The following is a 24,089-nucleotide window of genomic DNA, read 5'->3' as shown; positions in this document are numbered from 1 at the left end:
AATAATCTAGAGAGTGGAGTAAATTAACATTGTTTTTTATGTATCCTACTGTTTTTTTTACGTTTCTCTTCCCTTCCTCGTTGCCAGATACACCCACCAGATACAGTTACATCTCTGTGGACGATACCAACGGTCTGTTGGCACGTGAAAGCCGACTTTGAAGAATTTCTATGAATCTTTCATATGAAATGACAGAGATTTGAAAGCCAAAGGTCCCCTCACCTCTTTCACAATAATTTGGCTGTACACTTATATTGAACCCATTAGTTGGTTTTTATTGTTTTCTATTCCGTCATATTATTATTACTATTATTACTTTATGAGATAAATTTTATTTTGGTTAAAAAAAGAAGAATTCTTAAAGTCAACAGTTTTGTGTAATAGACTGAAGAGTGGTGATTCATTCCAATTCAAGTTTTTATTTTTGTAAAAATTAGTTCAACATTTGCTTAGAGTAATTAAGGACTCGTTTAATATATGGGACATCTGATGGAAACTGGAAAGCAAAGGGTTGTTGTAACAAGCATCTTTAGACACTTATGAAAGACCAGAAAGGAAAGAAACTATTCAAAGAGAGTATCAGAAAGCAAAATCTGAAAATAACAACAACTTGACCACAGTTTCAAGAGAAAGAAGATTAATGTTAAGAATGTTAGGTTCATATCTCGTTATAAAGTTCATGCTCGAGGTGTTTTTGAATCAAGTCATGCGATCTGCTGCTACTGACTATACTTGTGTTACAGTTTCTTTAACTTGTCCGAGATTGACTGCCATCGATAATTGAAAAAATGCATCTCTCCGGCGTTTCTAGGGAGGGCTCTGTCCTATCGGCCCTTATGCGTGTGATGTGTACTGTTGAAGATCCTCTGAATCAAAGCAGGGATTTGTGCTATCCCACCTTAGGCACTGTAACAGATGTCTTTATGGAGTCAAGAAGTTCACTGTTTACATGTATTTTGCCATCAATTTAGAGCTCCCTCAACTCCACTTGAGTCAGGAAAGAAAGACTGGTAATAACTTGACTCTGTCTTCCAACGAATCGACTCGAAACAATTTTGGTTTGAGTAGACCGTTAAATGCTTTCATATAATACTCTAGTCCAGTTTTGTCTTTCTACCATGTTTAATGGTATTTAAATGTCATTTCTTACATATTTGTATTTTTTTTTTTTTTTTTTTGACAAGGTTCACTCTTTCAGAATTTAAAAAACTTATATTTATGCAGATTACAAATTATTTTCTTCTTGAATATTGTTACATTTCATAAATTAAGTCTGAATATATTATCACATATTAATTATAATAGACTTGGGGAAGGGGCGGAGAAGGGCGTGTGGGAGGGAGGAGCCATCATATGCAGGAACTTCCTTGATTTTCATGGCAAATACAGATATATGTTTATAAAAGTTTTTATGCTTAAAACATCTATGTTATGTATACTACTTTTGTTTTCAATCTGTTTCAACTTAAATTAGATTTTAATTGAAATGTGATTGCTTGTAAAGAATTATTTTAAAAGCCAAACATGTCACACTGTTTTTTCCTGAAATTTAACATGTTTTTTTTTTTAATTAAAGATAAATGGTGTTGGGTATAAAGATCCTTGCTTATTCTACAAAGAGGGAAGTTGAATACATATTGAATAGAGTCTCAATTATATTGAAATCATTGATTGAAATCAATTGATCAATATTGAATCAATTGATCAGTATTGAATACTTTTTAGAAAAGGAGAACGACCAATGAATAATGAATTTATTTCTATCTGTAAAGTTTCTTCAATATTTTAGTGATGACAATAAACGTTTGACTTTCTAAGGTTATTTAAGTTTTCAGTGATTTGTCTATATATTTAAAAAGAAAGGAACTTGTGTAATGTTTGAAATAAATATTTTTCCTCTGTTGGTATTGGGAATAATACTATCTTTTCTAAAACAATTTAAACAAGTACTTTTTATAAATATGTCTGCTACCATTTTTATGGGCAATGACTCGGTAAATAAAAAGAAGAAAAAATCCAGAAAAAGTAGAACAAAAGTTATATTTCATTTGAAGGAACGTGATTGTATTTTACACTCGTCTGCAAGTAAAAACTTGTTCTAAACTGTACAGAAATAATATGTACAAAAAAACAAACAACAGTACCATAATAAGACTGTACCCAACTTTGACACTAGTATTATTAATACCAAATGCGCAAGCTTCTGCCGTTCATAATAGTTGAATTTAGAAGCGATACTCAGATTGTGACTGGCCTTTTCAAAGAGGAGGATGTGATGGGCTTAGGTAGGTGAGAGAATTCTCTATCAGGAGCACTGAATGGGTAAAAGTGGGATGTAAAAACTTAGCAAAGTAAGAATATGAATCTCCACCAGAGAGATTGAAAGACATTGTTTCCTCTTACGGGCAACCTCTTCAGGTGAGATGGGGGATGGGTGATGTGTGTGTTGGGGTGGGGGGGTTATGTGTGGGGAGGGGAATTGAGATAAGTTCAAGCATACAGCTAAATGTAAATAATTTAGCACAAATCCCTTAAGAAGAATCTTCTGATACCATCTATATTTAGATATGCTGTCTGTGTCACAGATCCTGGCAAGCTATCTCTTGCATAAAGGCTGGAGCAGAGTTGAGACTGAAATACAATCTGAGCACCAGGTTACTTCAGGGAGAGGTGTGTCATAAAAGATGTCAGATCAAGCCTGGACAACTGGCTTGGCAACCTCACCCCTCATCTGACTTATCAGATCTTGGTTGACGAGAAATATGAATCTTAAACCAGCAATCTGAAAGCAAAGAGCAACAAGAAGAAATACATGATTTCCTTCAAAACAAATAGAAGTAAATGATGAATTTGATAAAACATATGGGACATATGTGTGTAACCATGAAACAATATAACAGATGAAGGAACATGAAAGTGAAGAACTATGATTCAGGATAAAACTGACTTCACAAATGAAATCACCAACTCACTTCTACTACAGCATTGTTATTCAGTTTACACCTCTGGTTATTCATGACTGGTTTGCCCTCTATATAGATAGGGCGTTTGCCCTCGTTAGCGATGTAAAAATCCCCATTGTTCTTCAGTTTGATCAGACCCTGTTTTCGAGAGACTTTGGACGCTGGGCCCTCGAGGGACAGATCCACGTCTATGGAATTGTCCTTCGATGTCCTACCCAGAGTAATCTGTATGTAATGAAGAAGCAACATTTGAAAAGCAATAAAATAATCATAATTAACCCACATTCTATGAATTTTGCTATAGAACCCTTAACTTATGCATGGTTATCTGCAAACAGTCCACAAACCAACCTCTCTGCAGTCAAATTTTGAAGAAACTTTGACGTTAAATTAGGCATGATATGCAAAAGGTCGTTACTACAAAATTCAATATTAGGACAGAAAACGGATTTGAAGCCAAAAAGACAACAATGCTCTCATCAGGAATTGCAAATGAACATGTTTAAGTTTAGTGACAAAAATTAGAAAATACATTTTTTTTTTGATGAATTAATTTCTAGTTTGATCATAAACTGACATAGAATTAAAAACGGAAGTAGGAAGCTGTTACCTCTTTCGATCTCATTAAGTATCTAACAAGCCTGCCTCTCAGAACTGCTAATGTCTGCCCGTCAAATTCTGGAGCTGCAACACCTGCGGAAAATTGATATATTTTTTGTTTTCATTTCGAGTTCTCTATCTCAAATAAATTGGTCAAAAAATGTGAGTGCTTAACAACAAATCTTCTTGCTTAAATCAAGTTCTCACTGTTCACACATCACTGTATTGAGTTTGATTTTCTAAATATCTACTAGCAGAAAAACGAAAAAATGGGACTCTCTCCAATCACCAGAGGTTAGTTTTCTTAAGCCTTTCCTTATCATTCTACTTGTAAATGGTCAAATCCAATTAAATTTAGTCAGAAAATAGCCTGAATTTTGGAGGCCTGGTGGTACCGGCAGATTAAAGATTTGCATTCAGTGTAAGTGTTCTCATGTTTATGTACAAACTGATCCCATCAAAGATTTTACAGCTTGATTTAACTGAGATTGTATATAACGAATGTACTAAGAATGTACATAACCTTATCTATAAAACAAACAAGCTGACCACATCTCAATCATAGGGTACATTACGACCCGAACAAATGACTTATGGTTCATAGCAACCAGTTTATATAAATGCCACCTCCTATCTTACCTGTCACATTCTCCACCATCACCGTCCATTTTGGAATCTCATTCTCCAACTGCTGTATCTGCCTCTTCTGTCTCCTGTCAAACTGGTCCAGCTCTAGATGAGAAAAGGAAAACGACACACGAGTGAACTTTTGCGCAAGAATCGGTCCATCCGTCCGTCTACATTCCACATACACACCAACCAGCCCATCCGTTCATTTACTGAATTTCTTAAAGTCATTTAAACAGCAAGAATGTAAGTAACAATGGAGTAACAGTTACACTGAGAAAATGTAACTGGCTGTGGAGGGCCAGTAATTCAAGTTCTGCACAACTAGCAACAGGTTTCTACTAAACTTCTATCAGGACCCAGATAACCTTTGACCTGTCAAATGTTGCTACTGTAACTGTGCCATGGTGCAGCATGTAGTCCACTGAGCATTTACCTTCTTTCTGTTATGTGAAATTAAAGATGAGCGATACTTGTTCTTTCATATTAATATTGAAACAAATTAATTCTCCACAGCAAGGATCCATTGATGTGGAATGGGGTGTCAACATGAAAATAAATGCTTTACATTTAGTTTTACTTTAAAATGATTTTTTGCTATTAATTTTAGTCTAAAAAGTCAAATTTCTTACCTTGTTCAAGAATATCATCCCTTGGATCTCTGTAAATAAAACAAAGATTTCGATAGAAAATGAAGAATACTTACAAATTATTAAAATAACTTAAGATGGACATATTATCAGCTGTTGATTAAGACAAACAGAAATTCAGCTGTTCTCCAATAAATCTTCAATATCAGAGAATTTCACGTTAGTTTAGAGTAACGGGCGAAACACAAAAGTTGTTAGCTTGTCACTTGGTGAGTTAGTATGGCGGTATACAGTAAATATGTGACAGTTAAGGGCATTACAGTTCTTTAGTGGATAGCAGTGGTGAGGATTTTGGTTCAGACATGTGATTTCTATGACAATTCTGCCAGAAATAGCTAGAATTATACTTGTAACGGTCAGGAGTCAAACTGCTCAAAGAAAGAACAAATTTCCCTCATTTTGAGCATGCATTGTACTGTATACCTAAGGAGTGGAATAAATGCATCAAAGTGTCAACCCCAAAAAAAAAAAGGATTTTTCCTTGTTTCACGGTGGCAATTTTGGCTGTTTACGTTAAGGCTTTGAAAGTACAACATGCCTACCCTTTAGCTTATTCATGACTTACTGAAGTTGATTGTCCTCTAATAGATCTTCAGCATCCGAAAATTTAAGAACTTGATCTCCCTTTGGCATCGGCTGAACTAAAATTTAAATCAAATGAAAATAATAAACATTTTTTTTTACATTTTCTCCTCCTTTATAAATTCACATTACAAAGTTTAATGCACAGTAAAACGCAACTTCATATAATACGCTATTAGGGTATTAAGGAATTCAATTTTTATAATCTGGTTTTAATTCTGCACTCCCCCCCCCCCCCCCCCCTCTAACCCTCCAAGAAGAAAAGACAACAAGATAACCATGAATCTAGAAAATTTTTAAAAGTTAATTTCAAGAGTTTTGACTACTGATATACCTACAATACATATCTCATACAGTTACCATGGCAGCTGCACAACTCTATTTATTTTTGAAAACTGGCAGTGATAAATTTAACTCACAAATCTAAACTTATACATTCAATAGTGGTGAGTATATTCACATAAGCCCAAGCTTGAGTGTGTAATACTGTTCAACATCAAAGATTAGGTCAGTCTAAACTCCTGAATATTCATAACACGTTCTTGTCAACTCACCTGATTGGTCAGGCAAGAGGTGATACTGTTTCATCAGTAACCAATAGGAATGCAGAGACTTTGCTGTCCGTGATGGGTGGAAGATGGTGACGTTTTTGGTGATTAGGTCTTGAAAAGTTTTAAGAGTCGGTTGACTTCCCTAAAGAAAATACAACAGAAGGACTTGTATTCCAAGCATGAACTCTTCACTTTTATTACTTGACATAAAAATGTTTAAAGTTCAGGCTTTGATTGCCCCATCTCAACTGGAATGTCACTTTTGTACAAATCAGTATTACATATCAAATACCCCCAAAATGGGTTTCATTTATTTCCTCTAAAATGCCAAATTTGAAAAACGTCAGGCAGACTATTCCAGGATATATGTATTTGTTAAATTTTATTAACAACCTCTGATGTATGCTTTCTTATCAATGACAAGTTTGCTCTGGCCATGTTGATAATATTAGTTCTTAATATGCATTAACAATTGCACCTAAAGTCCATCGAGTTGGATGAAGGCTGCAGTTGAATGCTGAACTAGTTTAACCGATATTAAAACCATCACTTCTCCTCCAGTAAGCTCTTACTTCTCATTTATGCAATTTGGGAGTCCCTGATTTCTCTTACATGAAGCAGTACACACACAGAATGTCACTGAAGGTGTATTTTGCATTTGCTTCAAACTCCCACAACTAATTGTAGTCACTTCATGTTTAACTTTTAAGTACTGTTTCTGCTCCATTAAATTTGTATATGCGTAGTATAGGTGTAGGGAATAAATGAAACAATGTTTACTGGTAAATTGACACCTGTGCCCAAAAATATTTCACTTCACAGGAATGAGAAAAAAAAAGAAAAAAAGAAGATGTTAAGAACAAGAAGACAACGAAAAATATTGGCAAATGTATTTACCGTTCCTATTTTTGCAAGCAACTTTTCCTCGTCTTCCGAAAACAGAGCTTTGGCCAATACTTGTGTCTTGATGTCTGGATGGAGAGTTCTCATGGCCTGTTGTGCCAGTCTGTGTGGGAGGAAAAAAGGAAGGATGTCAACAAATGTCATCTAAGTACCCTTGCTGATCCTTGGCAGAAGTGTATTATCAATTCCCTGACAGTCCAACCAGAGTTGAGTAACTGGACAAGGGAGACTCTGCTTTAACAAAGGTTTATAGTCATCATTTTGAGTCATGGCGTAGATGAATTATCACAATATTTAAGTGAGGAGACATTACAATTATCCATCTACAAAAATTGGTGACAGTGCAATATAATTCAAACTTTTATATCGAGTGATCAAATTGTCTCTCAATATCCCAACCCTTCCATGCCCCCCCCCCTCCCCATCCAATAGCCCCTAACTCTGATCAAAACGGAAGCGAGATGATGTTCTTACGTTGAAACAGTCTGGTCATAGAGCAGGGAATACCATCTTTCTTCAACTTCCCTCATGCTGAAATGCTTGGAAAACTTGACGCCTTGATAAACTGCTTCTAAATCATTTGTCTGTAGGGATGTAGATGAGAACAAGTTCACAGTTCAGAATAGAGGTAACCTCTCTAATCGATACCTGTCTGAAAATGACAGACTCTCCCGTATTATACTTTATATCCATATTCTCAGTCCTGGCTGAAAAACCATGTGACAGTTAAAAGGGACATTGTTGGGATCAAGCATGCCAAAGATGAAGAAAGATCTATCAACTTGATTCTGAAAAGGTTTGTTGATAAATAAGTCTTAAAATGAGGACTGCTAAAAAAATGTTAGCTGTTAAAACCTTGTTTTTTGTGAAATTATGAGTGACAGGATTGGGTTGGAAGAGGAGAGGAGAGGGGGTGGGGGGGGGAGGATATGTTAGAAATGTTTCTGAGAGTGTGGTTTAAATTTCATAGGTGTAATGAAGTTGCACCTGCCATGAAATAAATGGCTATTTCAGTCACCTATGGAGAGCCATAAAGGACAAATAGATAACTGACCTGTTGAACAGCGCTGATCAGAGCAAGATCGTCCTCTGGTCTCCAACGGCCTAATTCTTTGATTGATGGAGCTGATGATCTCGATTTTTTGCTGCGCTTCGATGATGAAGATGACTGTCTCGATAACTATGGAAACAGAAGTATTTATCGTCAATCACATCAAAAACAAAAGAAAGAAAGAACTCAAACAAAGAAAAGAACCAAGCATCTTGGCAAACCATGATAGACTTGTGAAATTAGCTAGGTAAAATAGCCAAAACCTTGATAAATATTGTCATTTATTCTTACTTGCTTTGTTTTACTTTCCTTTGTACACCAAATCCCAATCTGAAATAAATGAACAGAAGCAATATTAACCTCCCCAATTTTTTTTATTTTTATCTGTCTGAATGTTAACAATTGCTTGGATAATGTTAATTCTTCAGCCAAAGTAAAACCTTGCCTTAAGTATTATAACATTACTTCAGTTGCACTGGACAGAAAGTAGTTTTATGCATCTATTTTTGATAAAAGGAGTAAATTGGTATCATGAATTTGTCTGTATCCTTTGATAATCACAAGTTATGTCACTGGAATATCCCTAAGTTACAGATAAAGATGTTTGGTAATCGGGTCCAATACCTTCGGTTTTTTCTCTGCAGGTGCTTCAGGAGCTGGAGCAGGGACTGGTTTTGCAGGTTTAACTGGCTTAACCGTCTTCACAACCGGTTTCGGTGGAGGCGGGGATGGCTTCACGACGGGAGGTGGCATCACTTCCACTTTCTTCTCCTCCTTTATGACGGGTACCTCCTCTGGCACCATGATCGGGGACATACCCACCGGTGATCCGCCTGCTTTTGGTTTTATTTTCACGAGACTACTCTCTACCAGTTCATCGTCAAACTTTTTCCTCTTTATCGATCGAGATGAGACTCTCCTCTTATTGGCATATTCGTTAGGCGGTATGAATACGTAGCCTTTACTGGATCGTGCCAAAACGGGTTCGTTTGATAGATATGGCTTGGTGGCCATCCAAGGCTTCTGTGCCATCCCCCCATGATCCGTTTGAAGTTTGGCCTGGGCGGCATCATGTGCAGCCTTTGTGGAGGATCTCGTCTGAGTTCTGTGTGGGGTTGTGGAGGCAGATGTTGATACCATTGGAAGAGATCCAGTTGGATCCCCTGATGTTGAAGATGAAGGTGATCTTTCCTCTGATATTTCCCCTGGAGAGCTCTGTTTAATGTTTTGAACTTGGGGACTCAGACTGAAGTCATGCTCGTCTGGCGACATCGGTGTCAAATCCTCTAAGTCTGTGGTCTCATCTTAAGACATTGCATGAAAAGAAAAGCTCATATTGTGTGATCTTGTACATGGTAATGTTACAAAGCAATGGACATTTCATATTATCAGTTAAACCCTTCTGAAGAAGTATAGCAGGGCTCATTTTGAAGAAAATTTTATGGTTGTTCTTCGGACAATCTTGCCAACATATTTACAGTAGTCGTCCAGAGGAATTTTTAGTCGTCCAAATGAAAGCACTCGGATGTTTACAATGCCGTACATTAGTTCATGGTTGGCAATGTGGGACTTACACAGGCAGTAGAACCAAGTTGAAGTGTTTTCTGGTTTTTTATTTGTGCTTGCATACCAGCAGCAGACAAGCTACATTTTGCCTAAACACAGCCAAATAGGAACAATACAGTACAGGATGTAAGGGAATATAATTGGAAGTACTGTAGGATATTAAACTCACCCATGGCTATGCCATCTTCGTCTTCGTATGTTTCTTCCTCTTTGTTTGTATCGACTTGGTGTTCATCCTCTTGTTTTGACATTTTGTCCTAAGTCCTTATATCTGGTCAAAAAAACAAACATCTGCATAGCATAGTTAGAGAAGATATAAACCTAAACAAATAATGTATATTACAGGGATTGAGTGAATGAGAGAACTACGCCCAAGTTAGGATATTGGGTTCTTACCAGTGTAAATCTAACAACATGCCATTAATCAATGCCATTGCAAACAGTTTCTGTAATTAACTGAACATGCAACTGTTTCTTCAGATGTCTGTCTCTAATTGCTTGGACTAAAGAATACGTTAAAGATTTTGCATTCCATTATTAAACGAAAACTAACTTCCTCACTCTACAATCATTTTTGATACTATTAGTACATTGGTATTGTGTTGTAAATCATGACAAAATTTTGGCCCATTCGCAGATATCGAGCGTATGAGAAATTCAAAGCATAACAAAGGTGTCCCTTTATTTGTTATTGCTTTGGTTCAGATTAATGTTTTCACCTCAACATCGCCCCCCCCCCCCAAACCATGGATTAAGTTATTAGACATTAGCCTGGCAGTATGACAAATTATGTACAACTTATTTATCAGGCTGCCTGGTGACTAACTTGCTACATTTTCTTATTGACCGGCTAAGCTGGTGGAATAGTGCGAGTTTTTCCGGGCTACCGAAGCAACCTAGGCGGACTTACAAACAATGTAATCTAACCTATCGCAGAACTAGCCCTTGTAGGAAATACATAGTGGTAATAAAAATCCTTGCAGCTATCATACGTATTGCCGTCGGAACAAGTCAAACACTTTTATTTTATGGCTGCAGTTAAACACCATTAGGATATATGCATTGATTACACGAGAGAGGTATTTAATATATAATTACCCAACCATCAAAAAATTAAAACGGCTTGTTCCTAGATAACAAATATTTAGTCTTTCCTCCAGTTTTACAGCGAGAGCACAGTCAATGCGAATAAACGCTTCAATGACGTCACTCTTTACGAAGGAGTTATGGTTTCGATGATAATTGAACCTACAGGTATGCACTCATGCAGGAGGATGAGTGCGTGTGTGTCCGTCAGTCCGTGTGTGTGTGACGCCTTGTTAACCCTATCGTAAACTGAAGAAGGGAAGCGTGGACCATCTAATATATCGTGAGTAGGTGTACCACATTGAGTAGTAAAAACCTGTTGTTTTTTGTGTAGGTCAAAGGTCATGTGGGGTCACCAGGGTTCGAATTGTGAAAACATTGTAACGCGATATCTCAAGAAGAGAAGCTTGCATTCATCTCATATTTAATATGTAGTTGTGGCACGTTAAGTACATGATCCGTATTGTTTTTGGTGGAGGTCAAATGTCATTTGGGATCACCATGGCTCAAATTGTGAAAACCTTGTAAACACGATATCTCAACGAGGGAAGTTTGCACCAGTCTCATATTTAGTATGTAGTTGTGACACATTTAGTACAAAAAGCATATTGTTTTTTGTGGAGGTCAAAGGTCATTTGGATTCACCACAGATCAAATTGTGGAAATGTTTCATAATCTACCGCATCTCCCATCGCACAGCCGATTAGATAACATGTGCGTTACGCCTCATAACAGTAGGAGAGGTTGTTGGCAATTGGAAAGTAGCTTAATGACATCCGTAGATGGCATCATAGACCATGTTCCCGCTGGCTGAGTTGTGTCGATACTCGATACCTGCATACGTTTCTGTAGCACATGCATGTACTGCTTGTACATACAACGTCGCTATGAGAATATATAGTATTAGGTCTATATCTTTGTTTCCGTTGTTGAAGTTTCCGTCGTATTTTGCAATTGTCGAGATTCAGTGCCAACTTTTAAAAACTTCAGGTACCGGCGCTTCCCACCCTGACACTGACGCTACAGGCCTTTTACATGCCGCCCTGATACGAACGCTACAGGCCGCCCTGGTTCCGAATCTCTAGGGCTTTGACTCTACCCTACAGGCTGCCCTGGTACGCTACAGGTCTTTGCATCGACGTTACAGGCCGCCCTGGTACCTACGCTACAGATCGCACTGGTAACGACGCTACAGGCCATTTCACCAATGCTTACAGGCCGTCCTAGTACCGACGTTGGTAGTTCCAACTTATTCTCTCCGATTTTTTTTTTCTCTCGAAATTTTGACTGTTTTTCAGTATTTTGTCTAATATATTTTGTCTAAATCAATAAATTCAACTATTGACTCAACATTCCGCATTTGCTACTTTGGCGAAATTTCGACATCTCTTTCGAACTTTCGACTGTTTTATCTGAAAATCTCTCATACTTCAATGTTCCAATAGAGTGTCTCCCCGGTTGGAAATATTATACTTATTAGATTAAAGGAATTTGTCATTTTGTTGCAAATTTTTAACATATTAACTGAACCGCATGCGTCCGATTAATGCCTCATTTCGACGAAACCAGTAACGAGGAACGGGAGACCTATTTTGGTTTGAATTTTTCATTCGCTCGATCTCAACAAATAGGCCAGATGTTTAAAAAAAAACAGACATCATCGTAATTTTGTGATTGTTTACTACACAACAGTACTAAAAAGGATTGTTTAGATCGCCAATAATGCATGATGGGGAATCAAGTCTTTAATTTCTGGTGGTGAATCTGGTGATGAATATAGGTATAGTTTCAAGTTGGTCAGATCGATCGCGCGGTTTTCCAAACTTCGGAAATACCGTTCAGGAGACAAAATGGGCACTTGTGATTGGGAAGAGTCTTGCAGGGCCGTGGTAAATCTTGAAAAAACTTTAAGGTGTACCTATTGGTAAGTTAGAGCCAAAACAAGGATGAGATTTGAGAGGGATTCAAGTCAATTGCAAAGTTACATATTTTACACAATATAGCCTAGGCTACATCATACATGTCACAAGGCTAGTGCTATACCCTGAACTCATGTAGAACTTAGTACTTTAGTAGTAGTACACTGTGAGTTACTTTGATTGTCAAGCAGTCCAACTTAGGTAAGCCTAGTACTAGTAAATGCATAGCTACAAGATTCAATAAATCATATTGAATGTGGATTGCTCAGTTTTGCTCAGTTATTTTGAATCCTTAAGCCAGACATACATGTGTCTGCAGAGAGGTCATGAGGACAATGCCGTGGATTGCTGGACTGTCTGACCTAATAGGATGGTGACTTCGAAGTTCGGCCACTTAAGACTTAAAACACCCCAAAACTAAATCTTCTGGTATAAATCATTTGAAAATATACTTGATATGGTGGGAGAATTTTGTTATAGTACGATACACGGCCAAACTTTCTTTCCTGCAAACTGTTTTCACGTTGTTTTCCAAGAAGATTCTTCGTGATTGTGGAACTGGTATTTCTTGCTAGAGTATTGCGAAGTTCGGACACGCAACCCACAGTGTGGCGCTGGTAAAAATTGGTGGCGCTGTTGCTCTTTCAGTAATTATAACAGACTTCATAGATCTTCGTCATTTTATTGACAAATATGTAAGTAATTTCTTGCACACGGGTCATTTTGGAGAGAAAATAACTGTAGCTTCGTACTTTTTGGTGAAATTTGGCTCTTCCTGTAGGTTTTCATGGTGAAAATCGTGTATTTCTTAGGGTGCCCGAACTTCGCAGTATGGCGAACTTCGCAATACTGACTATACTATTCGCTGGCCGCCATTTTAAATTTGCATGTTGAGTGACCAGGTTTTACCATGCAGCATTGAAAACAAAAATCTGCTCTAGTCTAAGGTGACCAGACGTCCCCGATTTTCGGGGACAGTCCCCGATTACAGTGTGCTGTCCCCGATGAACAAGTGTCCCCGAAAATGTCCCCGATTCGTGAAAATGTTCAGAAATTTCGAAAATATCCCACATTATTAGTAAAATAATTGTAAAAACAAAATTTAGTCAAGTGTGCAGTCGTAGAACGGAACTAACCAGTATTTCAGGTGGGCCAGTGTAAAGTGGAATATGCTAGATCGATCTAGCCTAGCACTCTTTCGTAAAGTAAGTAAATTTCATCTAAGAAAAAGCTACATTTTGAAAATAAAATTGATTTAAAAAGTGCTTCTAAGTTTCACCATTTTACATCTAAGCACCTTAGGCACTTGAAAATTTTCCAAAGTTGAGGGGGACAACCCCCTCTCCTTGTACCCTCCCCCATATCAGTCACGCAATAAATGTCCTTGATTCCAGTCAGGCAAATATGGTCACCTTACTCTAGTCGGTATACATAATATTTACTCTACAGTTAGTCTTGCACGAAATCTTTGGTGTTTTGTTGTAAGTGCTTCATCATCTCTGTAAATTATTTATTTTATTTCTTTTTACCAGCAATTGTTTACTTCAAGATCCATGCACTCTGGGAAACTGTGATCATCTTTTCTGTAGGTAAGATCAGTCTGGATGCCTGAAGCAGCCTGATTAGTAAGAAAAAATTTACAGCTGCCTTTAGGTTACAATTAATTTAGTCTGTCTTTCGAGTTTGTTGGAACTACAAAGTTGGTAGGATAAGATTTCATCATGGACATTGTGTCAGAGGATCAGCACTAAATTGTAAAAAAAAAATAAAAACTCCATGATAACCTCCATGATAGCAGCAAGATATTGAATTTTCTCAGAACACTGGAAAACCCTAGAAAGCCAACCTTGCTAAATTTCTGAAGGATATCTGATATAGATTTTCCATAGATCTTAGCATGAGTACTATAATCTTGCTCCCCATGAAGTCATTAGGCTTTAGAGATGAGGGCTTTTAATTTAATTAGAAAGGGTGAGACTAGAAATGTAAAATTTATGTAATTAATCGTCTTTTTTCCTGAAGATGTTATTTTTTTCAACAATAGTAATCATCAACTACTGTAGGTTTCTGAATCAACATTGGACATCCCCTTTATTTTTTCAGTGACCTTTAAGTCACACAAGCTATTCAACATTTGGAGAACAGTTAAAATCATTATATATTTTATTTGATATTCTTTAACAACAGAATATGCATAAAGGATTTTGTGGATAAGGAGCATTGCCCTAGCTGCCAAGCCCCGGCATGGGCCAGGGATCTCAAGGTTAATAGAGAACTAGCTAGTGTTGTCCAGCTGTTTAGAAAATTACGGAAAATTGTGAATTCCAGGCCGGAATTGCCATCATCTGGATTGACGGGGACAGAGGATTTAGAGGATGAGGATTCTTTGATACCAGAGATAGATGTAAGTGACGAGGAGTGTGAAGACGGTAACAAAGACGAGTCTGCGCTTCTCGAGAGAGAGAAGGATGTTGATCAGGTGGTAGATGTAGTAGTGAACACAAGAGGCAGGGCATTAAAGGACAAAAACAGTGGCGGCGTGACCAATTTGAGAGCAAATAGGAGAAAACGTCCTTTATCAAAGAAGATGAAGCAGCCAGAGGACAATAATGTTGAAGTAAACAACAAGCCAGGGATTGTTCTGGATGATGAGAATGACCCATACGCTATTTATGAGCAGATTACATCACCGAGAAGGGAGAAAAGGGCCAAAGTAGTACGGCAACAAGGGAAGACAAACGAGAAGGACCAGGGCACTGGGCGAAGGAAAACCACCAGGGGTCGAAGAACAAAGAAAGCCATCCAGAAGAGGTTGGAGAAGGCAAACAATGCTTGGAATCAAATGGACAAAGAGAGTAAAAGCTCTGCGTCCTTGTCGGGAAGGAAACGGGTCATTTTCAGCGATCGTGGGAGTGACGAAGAATCTGGGATGGATATCGAGGTAGCTCCAGCGGTTGTCTCTGGCTCTGATAAGAGAGTTGCTCGGAGAGGAAGAGCTGCAAGGTCGCCGAGAGAGACATCCAAAGTTCAAGATGATGAGCAAAAGAGAAAACGTGGAAGAAAGAAGATTGCGATAGATGAAGATTCTGGATGTATGACAGGGAGTAGTGAGCCCTCTATTGAAGCAGTGATTAAGCCAGCTCCAAAAAGCATCATGAAGAGAAATATAAGAGGAGAGACTCCCCTGCATCTAGCCTGCATAAAGGTGAGGTTTATTACTTCATTTATTGCAGATAAATTGGATTGCCTCGCTGGTGGCAATCTCTCTCAAATCCTTGAGAAACATTGGTCTGAGTTACAGTTTTGTTATCAATGGGTACAAAACAAATGTGATGATCCTGTTTGCTAAATTCTCGTTAAAATTCTACTTTCCACCAATTTCCAAATTTGTGTACATACTAATGATTGCCAGATGACTAATACTTATGGCACTTGAAGCTACAGTTGTACAGTAGGATAATAATAAATGTGAACTGGACATTGCTCTCAAACAGTCCGACACAATAACCTTTATTCACATTTCATGTTTGTTGTTTTTACATTTTCTGCTTTCCTTCAGGGAGACCTTGTTCATGTCCAGGAGCTTCTCCAGAAAGGTTCCGATCCAAATGTCAAGGATCACGCAGGTTGGACTCCACTGGTAATTATACATTCAGTTAATAAAATACTGTTTATTTCAACTTTCGTAGTCTCCTCAGCTATAAAGACAACGCAGGAAGAAAGTTAGGCATATATTGTAGTATAATTAGACTGGTTTGTCAGATGATTCAGACCTATATTTGTCTCATAGTATTTTCTGAGGTGAAATTTAAATCTATCTAAGATACTTGGAGTGCCTACTAGGTCACATAAAGGGAATACTTTTGCTATGCATAATGGACAACTTAATACAAGTACAAAGATGCATAACACTTTTTGTACACAGGAATCATAGGGTTTTATTTTAGTTTTTTTTTATAAAAAAATTCTTTCTCATAATTTTTTTTTTAGTTTTTGTTATAAAAACAATACAATACAAAACAGCTCAGATGATTCAAACCTTACTCTTCTCACAAACTAAGTTATATTATTTTTGAATTCAGATATAAGCCTAAGCAAGTTTATACTGGAATTTTTAGAATCACAAGAAGTAGTCACAAATCGATAAATTACATTTCTTCAGATAATTTGACAGCACCTTCAAGTGATTCTAATGGTATAAAAGAATATACTATGATTGTGTACTTATGTATCAGCCTTATCAATGTATGCTACATGAAACCATTAATACTATTCTTTAAGCTATCTTAAAATCCTGAAATGAATTATATTTGAAAGAAAACATTGGTCACAGGATGGTGAGCACAATTTCTTTTTCAGTTTTGTTACAAAAAACTTTGCCAAGTTAATGCCAGGTGTGTTAAAAACTGTTAACATTTTGTGTTCAAGCAAAGAGCAAAATAGGAACATTTCTTCAGGAAAGTGTTCTTTAGACATGTCAACATCGATCACATGAGAGCATTTATAAGTAGCAGCTCTCTTTACAGACAAACAAGTGTTATCGGAAAGGTCAAAATGTTTACAGCTGATTTTTCATATGAATATTCTATTTTTTTCTTCTGTCTACAGCATGAAGCTTGTAACCATGGTTTTGTAGAAATTGTTGCTGCTCTCCTAGACAATGGTGCTCTCATCAACATGCCTGGCTTTGACAACGACTCCCCACTTCATGATGCTGTTGCAAGCAATAGACCAAACATTGTGAAACTTTTGATTGAGAGAGGTGCATCATTGGATGTTAGGTCAGTGAATTAATGGGATGGGAGGCCCGGGGTCGAATCCTGTTGGAGGCTGGAAGTTTTTTCACTGTTCTGGATTTTCCAACTCGCTACGATTTTAATTATATATATATATATATATATATATATAGATATATATATATAATTATATACATTATATATATATATACATATATATTTATATGTATGTATGCATCTCAACGGCTGATACTCCACTACAGGAGTACAGGTAGAGCTATAACTTATTAACAAGTCTGCAGTCTCTTCACAAACATCGCCCGGTGTGACATAGCTGTTGGGAGTTTGTGGTGAATCAAGTTTGATTCAGAATTTAGGGATGTGATGTTACTTTGCAAGCTGGCTCCTATATCAAGTTAGTGAAAGATATTGGTAAATTTCAACAGTTTATACAAATGACAACATGTTTTGTCTTGGATATTTGGAAATTGTTGCTCTGCAACAATTTTTTCTTACGTTCTTATCATAAAGTTTATGTCTTGTTTTCATAGGAACATCCATGGTAACACCCCCAAGGATTTGCCGTCCAGTGAAGAGGTTATGAATGCCTTGAAAACGAAGCCAGGAGTGACCTCTGACCTCAACACATCTTTCACTTCATCCATTTCTTCCTCACCTGCAAGTTCTCAGAAGATTGTACTACTAGGGACAGGTAAAAGAGAAAAACCATCCATAAATTTTCGGAAGATTTTGTCTGCATTGTGATATCAAGGGCTATTTTTCCCCTCAAATTTATGAGAGGCAAGTGTATGCCCTGAATGTGGCACGATTAAGGAAGTTGTTGTTTCAAAGTTTGGCATATAAGAAGAAAATAAGAAGAAAAACCTACAACTGGGAGTTAGGTTGCTCCATCTGAATCAGCCCAAGAAGTCTGGCTGTTTATCTGTAATACATGCGGTTTCCATGGTTATTTGTCGTTGAGTGATTCAAATGTTGCTGTATCATGGTGTAGTCACTCTTCACACTATCATGAGGATGTCTATAAGTGTTTACTGTTTCCATGAGATAGTAATAGCTAACCGTATAGCCTAACGGTATACCTAACCTAATAGTTATACCTAACCGTATAGCCTAACGGTATACCTAACCTAATAGTTATACCTAACCGTATAGCCTAAATTAACAGTTATACCTAACCGTAAGAACCGTAAGTTAAACTGATGTAAGAGGAAGGTACGTTTTACCTCTTGCTGTCTTTTTTAATCAAAAATGTATGTAACCTTTTCAAGTTTTGGCAAGTTCCCTGTTTGTACTTGTTTAGCTTGTTTACATTAAATGTGAATGTTTTCTAGTTTACTACATTTTTTTTATGTTTGAAACAGGACTTAACGACAAACAGAAAAACAAGCTGCAGTCCTGCGCAAGGCTTTTACGAGGGAAGGTGACCTCAGACTTCACTCAGAATATCACACACCTTGTGGCCAACGCTGCATCGGAAGGGCGCTGCTCTCGAACGATGAAATTCCTCCAAGCGGTTCTCCTTGGCAAATGGGTGGTTAATTTTTCCTGTAAGTTTTATCATTTTTTTTAGTCGGTTTTAAACACTTGTTTTCAATTTGAGATGAATTTGTGGACACAAAAAAAAGAAACTGTCTGCTGGTGATAGAAGATGGAGACTTTCAATGTTTAAATATTCAAACTTGTAAAGTAACAAGAAAGACCAAAATACAGGTTGATTTTCTGTAAAGGACAACTGCTGAAATGAACTTATATGATCACAGTATAATTAGCTGTACATTATACTATTGTTCCCACAGCATCCTATGCAGGGCAGATTTTTAATAGTCGTACGGGAGGATGAACTTTCAGTTCAGAGTACCAAACTCAGCTTTAGATGTTTTTCAACGGACGACTAATTCTGTCAATCAAATTTCAGATTGCGTTATAACTAAATAACCCCAAATACATAAAAATATAATTGCTTATTACCCTCCGTCACTCTGAAATAAAACAAAACTAGTTCTAGCCTATAACCCACCCAAAGGGGAGTTTGACTGGCCCAACGCTGGTGTTCTATATACCAAACCTACACATAATAAAAAGAAATATAAATTATATAGCGCATAATCAGCAAAGCTGCTCAAAGCGCTTTACAAATGTAAAACCTAAAAACAAAAAGTAACAAAAACCAAAATATTAATATAGAACCAATAAGGCAAAAAATGTAGTAGCCTTTTTAACTAGCCTAGTCCCTAATAATTGACCTATAAAGTGATTTGTTTCTAGTAAAATTTTTGAATTTCAAGTCCAGTCAATGCATTATATGTAAAAAAAAACTTTCATTGGAGTAAATTTCTTTCGAAAACTCTTTATGTAGTTTCATAACAGAAATTGCTGTATAAGTTGCAGTAACCATCAAGCTGCCTAAATAGACCTTGTTGTAATCTATAAAGGCGTTTGGACCTCATTTTCATGCCACCCACCTTTCTTTAATTTTTATTTTAAATATATGTTTTTTATTGTTAATTTGCAGGGGTTGAAGAGTGCCTGAAGGGTAAGGGCCTGGTGCCAGAAGTGAATCACGAGATCTGCGGAACAATGATTGATTCCGACTCGGAAGGGGCTAGAAAGAGTAGAGAAATGGCCAACTCACAGGTAAAATATCAAAAAATTAACAGGCCCTCATCTATCTCTGTTGTAGTGTCGTACCTCTCCCATACCCCTGGACTCCACATTTCTCTGATATCATGTTCAAGAGATTTGTTGATAACTTCTTCTGCGCATGTTATAATATCTTCGGACATAATTAAGTTCTCAAGTAACTCCAGTGAATTTATTGGAATGTATTCACTGACGCTGAGCTTGAGTCAAAGTTGTCCAAAGCTCCATCCTGATGTCCTATGGGAGTATTTTGGCTGTGAATTATCTTTCAAGTTCCCATTGGGAGGGGGTATGAAGGGAGGGGGGGGGTAACTTGTGCATGTCTCTGACTGTCTTGGTTTGTTGATATCATTGAATCACAAACAAAACTAGAAATTATGTGTAAGGTAACATAATGTGATAAAAAAAGGTGAGAAGGAGAAGGAACAGGGGCGGGGGGGGGGGGGGGGCAGAAGTATACTGCAACCTCCAAAACTGTAAAGGAATTCCATCATGTCTCCCACCTTGCCCCTCCCCCTTTCCTAACTTTGTTGACCTACTTATATATGTCAGTTTATGTTTGCTCATGTTTTAAATCTTGAAGGCCTTCCCAAATTTCTAACGTTCATTTTACATCCTAGTTTCCACCTTTGTTCGATGGCTGTCATTTCTACATCCACGGCAACTTCTCGCCACCCACGCCGCCGAAAGAGGAGTTGGCATCCTTACTGAAGCTGGGAGGTGGAACAATCCTCACCAGGTACCCAAAGCCAGATGATGATGTCATCCAGGCATCCACTATAGTGCCATACCACGCCAAACCAGAGTCAGACTTGGCCTCGTGTTCATACTACATCATCTACGATACGGGAGCCAAACGAAAAAACACCCCGCCCAGAGTAAGGACCGCCAAGCTTTGCACCGTACCAGTCTCATGGGTCATGGACTGTATTTCGAGATACGAACTGCAAGAATTGCCATCCTGAAAGAAAGAAAGAAAACACCATCTACATTGAACAGTCATTTTATCATTCCATATCAACTGTATATCTCATCTAGGAAAAATGATATAATTTTTAGTAGAAAACAGCAAAATATGAACTTGATGAAATTTTATTTTTTTCACAGTAGTTCTGTTAGAGAATGTACAGTGGTTCGGTTTGATCCATCTGTTTGCCAATTCTAATAAAGTTTACCCAACATATCCAAGGGGTACTCTTACTAAAAATTACAGATAATTGGACTAAGATACCTCTTCTGTCATTTTTCCAGAAAATGCATATTAATTATTGATAATTTTACGATTCCAGTCTCTCATCCAAACACTCATACTAATTAGCATTAATCATGTTATAGTAATCAGGAGATTCTATTTAACAATTTTTCTTTTGTTTTAGTGGCAGCTTGAATGGTCAACCTATATTGAACTGATTTTGATTGTATTATAGTATTGACTAGTAGCAAAATTTACTTCCAGAATGGGGCAGATTTAATAATCATAATTTCATAATTCACCAGCCTAGATTAACTTCTGTATTATAAACATCATTAGATGATATAATTCAAAATAAAATAAAATTGTTAGCAAACTGCTTATCCACTAGAGAGCCTACTGCTTATCCACTAGAGAGCTGCTTATCCACTAGAGAGCCTTTGTAGGAGAATGTGTAAAAGTAAGCAGGCACTTATTTTAGCGTTTGGTTCAAAGTTGCATGCAATAGGAGGTTGCCTCTAATTTTGTAATTTAATCTTTCTTAAAGATAGGAAGATCACCGATTATTCCACCTAGAAGGCCTAAATGACATTTGAGTGATAGTCTTTGCCCTTGTGAGATATCACCTTAGTAGCTGATATCATGAATAGTCCAAGCAAGTGCTATAAATCTCTCAAGTTTTTACGTGAAGACCTAAGCTCAAACTTGTCTTTTTTGACGAATAGTTTAGTTTTTGGATCTTTTGTTACTGTTACCCATACTGGTAGGCACTTATGCAGCTCCACGAATATTAGTTGGACAGAATTTCTCATGAATGTTCAATTTGATTTTGTGATGTAAATCATAGCCGCTACATATTTTTCCTCAACAAGAAAACTTGCAAAGAATAACATCTGATTGTTAAATTAATATAATAATAAAATGTGATGTTTGTCGTAGCTTCTGCATTCTCTGCTTAAAGGTATGCTGTATGGGTCCCAAATATGGTCACCTTTGGTCAAAATTCTTAAACTGTTTTTATTACAACCTTCGAGAACATTTTCCTCACTGGGACATTTGGTCATCTTGTGTGTTCCCTAAAAATTGTCTGAGAAAAATTTGGAGAGTAAAGACCTCTAGGAAAGTACTTTTTAAAAACTTCTAGCAATTATAGCTTGCTATAATTTTGGGCCTATACTGACTACCTTTAAGCTGCTCAGAATCTCCTCATGAATATTTGCATACCCACACCCTGGGATTAATTTATCTGGTATCACATCGTAAAGTGCTAACTCAAATTTGGCATATTCTATTGCAAAGTTGTATAGCCGTGTTTGGACAAAGAAGCCATTGTGTTTTAAATGGGACAAAATTCAGAGTCTTAAAGCTGCTACACATAATTTGAACACTGATATACTCCCTGCATTCCACCAACATGACTGTTATTATTAACTTGCATAAAGGATCCCTGTAATATTCATAATTATTTACATCATACCTTGCATACTCTCATTATCACAGAATGACATCAATTTAAGGATATAGCTGCCAAAGTTTGAGTTCTTGCATGCATATACCCTCTCATGAATTTTCATACTATATATATTTTGGTCTTATCTCTTCTTTCATAAATTTATCTTTGACAGAATAAGCTTACTTTTCTGATTATATGTAGCTCTTCTAAATTGTAATATCCACATGACGGGCATTGCTTTTAATTGTAATTAGGACTGTAAATAAAGTTTGTCACAATATGTAACAGTTTTTGTTTGTTTTCCATATTAAGTTGTTATTAGTTATGTTTAAGTTTATAAGATTTGCATCTGACAGTACATAAGATGGATCCATATTGTCTAGTACAGTATCTGTATGTTTCTCCCTCACAAGTTGATCTAAATAAATTTCAGTTGTTAATATTCCCTTCTGTCTTATCTTGTCTTTTTTTTTGCTGTTTTACGCAAAACAAGGACTGTTAAAGTGGTGTAGTTTTGTCTTCGAAACGCTTATCAATTGTAACTGATAAAGGGCTGAATTATGGGTTAGTAGCACTTGGCATTACGTCACAAGACCCTTTATCGTCGGTTACAGTTTCCTTCTTTGTAGCACAGAACTATGGAACGTGATTGATGATAATAAAGCTAAGCATAATATAGTTGAACAAAATGTCGAAAATTTTGTCTAGAAAGTAGTTACTGTGCAACTCGTCAATTTGCAGAAAATTGATGCATTGACGAGAACCGTTATCTCGTCAAAACGTCAATTTTCTGAATTTTGTCACGTGACAATCTCGTCAATTTGTAGATAATTGTCGTTTTGTCAAGTCGGTAACTCGTCGATGCAATGTCCCTATTAAGCTTCCGTAGTGCAAAGGTGCTACTCAGTTATTATGTGGCCCATATCCATCTGTGAGTGGAGTTGCGAACCTCCCACCGTATACTAGTACATATATGGCAATCATATCAACTCAAGTTGGGCTGTTCTGCTAGTTCTACTAAAAAAACTGCGTTAGCTAATAGTAAGTAAAGCAAGAGCTTTGCGATTCATGGCGGACGAGGAATCCACAGAGGAAGTTTCTGCGGCGATTAGCGATCTTGCGCTATCCCACGCATTAGATAATGATGCTGTAAGACTTCAGGTTCTTTTACTTAGTATTGTTTACCGGCATTTTATTGGTTAGGCCTAGGCTAGGCTTATGCCATTGCAGAACAAATTACAGTATTGTAGATTATTGTAGGCTACTGTACTGCAGTCTAAGGCCAAAGTTATTCCTACCCTTCACATCACAAGGACCATGTGGAATGTATGCCACTACTGTAGGCTGAAGGCCCAACTTTTCATTTGCACATGTTCTAATCTTTTTGCTAGGTTAGTGGTATTAGCATGGACACTTCGAAGTTCGGACACCTAAGCCTTAAAACACCCAAAACTATATCTTCTGGTATAAATCACCTGAAAATATACTTGATATGGTGGGAGAAGTGTGTTATATTATGATACACGGCCAAACTTTCTTTCCTGCAAAC

At 37.1% G+C, this 24,089-nt stretch overlaps 4 protein-coding genes across 7 annotated transcripts in view; 3 read left to right on the top strand and 1 right to left on the bottom strand.

The window, feature by feature from the left end:
- LOC139964500 (uncharacterized) overlaps positions 1 to 610 on the top strand; it is an 81,329-nt gene extending 80,719 nt beyond the window's left edge. Inside the window, exon 68 of the mRNA XM_071966093.1 lies at positions 88 to 610. Coding sequence (XP_071822194.1) covers positions 88 to 161 — 74 coding nt within the window. The 3' untranslated portion in view covers positions 162 to 610. The remainder of the gene's footprint in view (positions 1 to 87) is intronic.
- LOC139964501 (microspherule protein 1-like) lies at positions 272 to 10,750 on the bottom strand. Of its 3 annotated transcripts, none has more exons than XM_071966094.1 (14): positions 10,592 to 10,750; positions 9,663 to 9,764; positions 8,552 to 9,231; positions 8,219 to 8,257; positions 7,931 to 8,056; positions 7,351 to 7,460; positions 6,871 to 6,979; positions 5,977 to 6,115; positions 5,406 to 5,481; positions 4,823 to 4,851; positions 4,203 to 4,295; positions 3,574 to 3,656; positions 2,973 to 3,188; positions 272 to 2,782 (listed from the first exon to the last, which is right to left on the bottom strand). In XM_071966094.1, exons 2-14 carry the CDS (start codon positions 9,742 to 9,744, stop codon positions 2,693 to 2,695), a joined length of 1,872 nt encoding a protein of 623 aa, XP_071822195.1. In that variant the 5' UTR covers positions 9,745 to 9,764; positions 10,592 to 10,750; the 3' UTR covers positions 272 to 2,692. The 3 variants fall into 3 exon arrangements, with proteins under 3 accessions (XP_071822195.1, XP_071822196.1, XP_071822197.1); XM_071966095.1 differs by having other exon boundaries at positions 9,663 to 9,784; positions 10,592 to 10,709; XM_071966096.1 differs by lacking the exon at positions 8,219 to 8,257.
- Positions 10,751 to 12,282: 1,532 nt separating this feature from the next.
- Positions 12,283 to 22,982, top strand: LOC139964796 (BRCA1-associated RING domain protein 1-like). The gene is made up of 9 exons (XM_071966765.1): positions 12,283 to 12,503; positions 14,031 to 14,087; positions 14,686 to 15,703; positions 16,058 to 16,138; positions 17,107 to 17,279; positions 17,786 to 17,946; positions 18,617 to 18,802; positions 19,768 to 19,889; positions 20,516 to 22,982. Exons 1-9 carry the CDS (start codon positions 12,430 to 12,432, stop codon positions 20,858 to 20,860), a joined length of 2,217 nt encoding a protein of 738 aa, XP_071822866.1. The 5' UTR covers positions 12,283 to 12,429; the 3' UTR covers positions 20,861 to 22,982.
- Positions 22,983 to 23,504: 522 nt separating this feature from the next.
- LOC139964601 (vacuolar protein sorting-associated protein 8 homolog) overlaps positions 23,505 to 24,089 on the top strand; it is a 32,159-nt gene continuing 31,574 nt past the window's right edge. For both annotated transcript variants that reach the window (XM_071966327.1, XM_071966328.1), the window contains exon 1: positions 23,505 to 23,689. In XM_071966327.1, the coding sequence (XP_071822428.1) occupies positions 23,609 to 23,689 (81 nt within the window). In that variant the 5' untranslated portion in view covers positions 23,505 to 23,608. The remainder of the gene's footprint in view (positions 23,690 to 24,089) is intronic.

This window comes from Apostichopus japonicus, chromosome 23, assembly GCF_037975245.1.
Source record: "Apostichopus japonicus isolate 1M-3 chromosome 23, ASM3797524v1, whole genome shotgun sequence".
In the NCBI taxonomy this organism is placed as follows: Eukaryota; Metazoa; Echinodermata; class Holothuroidea; order Aspidochirotida; family Stichopodidae; genus Apostichopus; species Apostichopus japonicus.
The sequence above is the reverse complement of the archived record's forward strand: the minus strand, read 5'-3'. Positions and strand labels throughout refer to the sequence as shown.

Bases quoted from the DNA above. Each gene is read 5' to 3' on its own strand.
- LOC139964501 (XM_071966094.1), bottom strand. From the start codon at position 9,744: ATGTCAAAACAAGAGGATGAACACCAAGTCGATACAAACAAAGAGGAA. The intron at 6,980-7,350 runs GTAAGAACATCA...CCTCCCACACAG, and splicing joins TATGACCAGACTGTTTCAAC to ACTGGCACAACAGGCCATGA. The intron at 3,189-3,573 runs GTAACAGCTTCC...CATTACATACAG, and splicing joins ACTTAATGAGATCGAAAGAG to ATTACTCTGGGTAGGACATC.
- LOC139964796 (XM_071966765.1), top strand. From the start codon at position 12,430: ATGGGCACTTGTGATTGGGAAGAGTCTTGCAGGGCCGTGGTAAATCTT. The intron at 14,088-14,685 runs GTAAGATCAGTC...CTTTAACAACAG, and splicing joins TGTGATCATCTTTTCTGTAG to AATATGCATAAAGGATTTTG. The intron at 17,947-18,616 runs GTAAAAGAGAAA...TGTTTGAAACAG, and splicing joins GATTGTACTACTAGGGACAG to GACTTAACGACAAACAGAAA.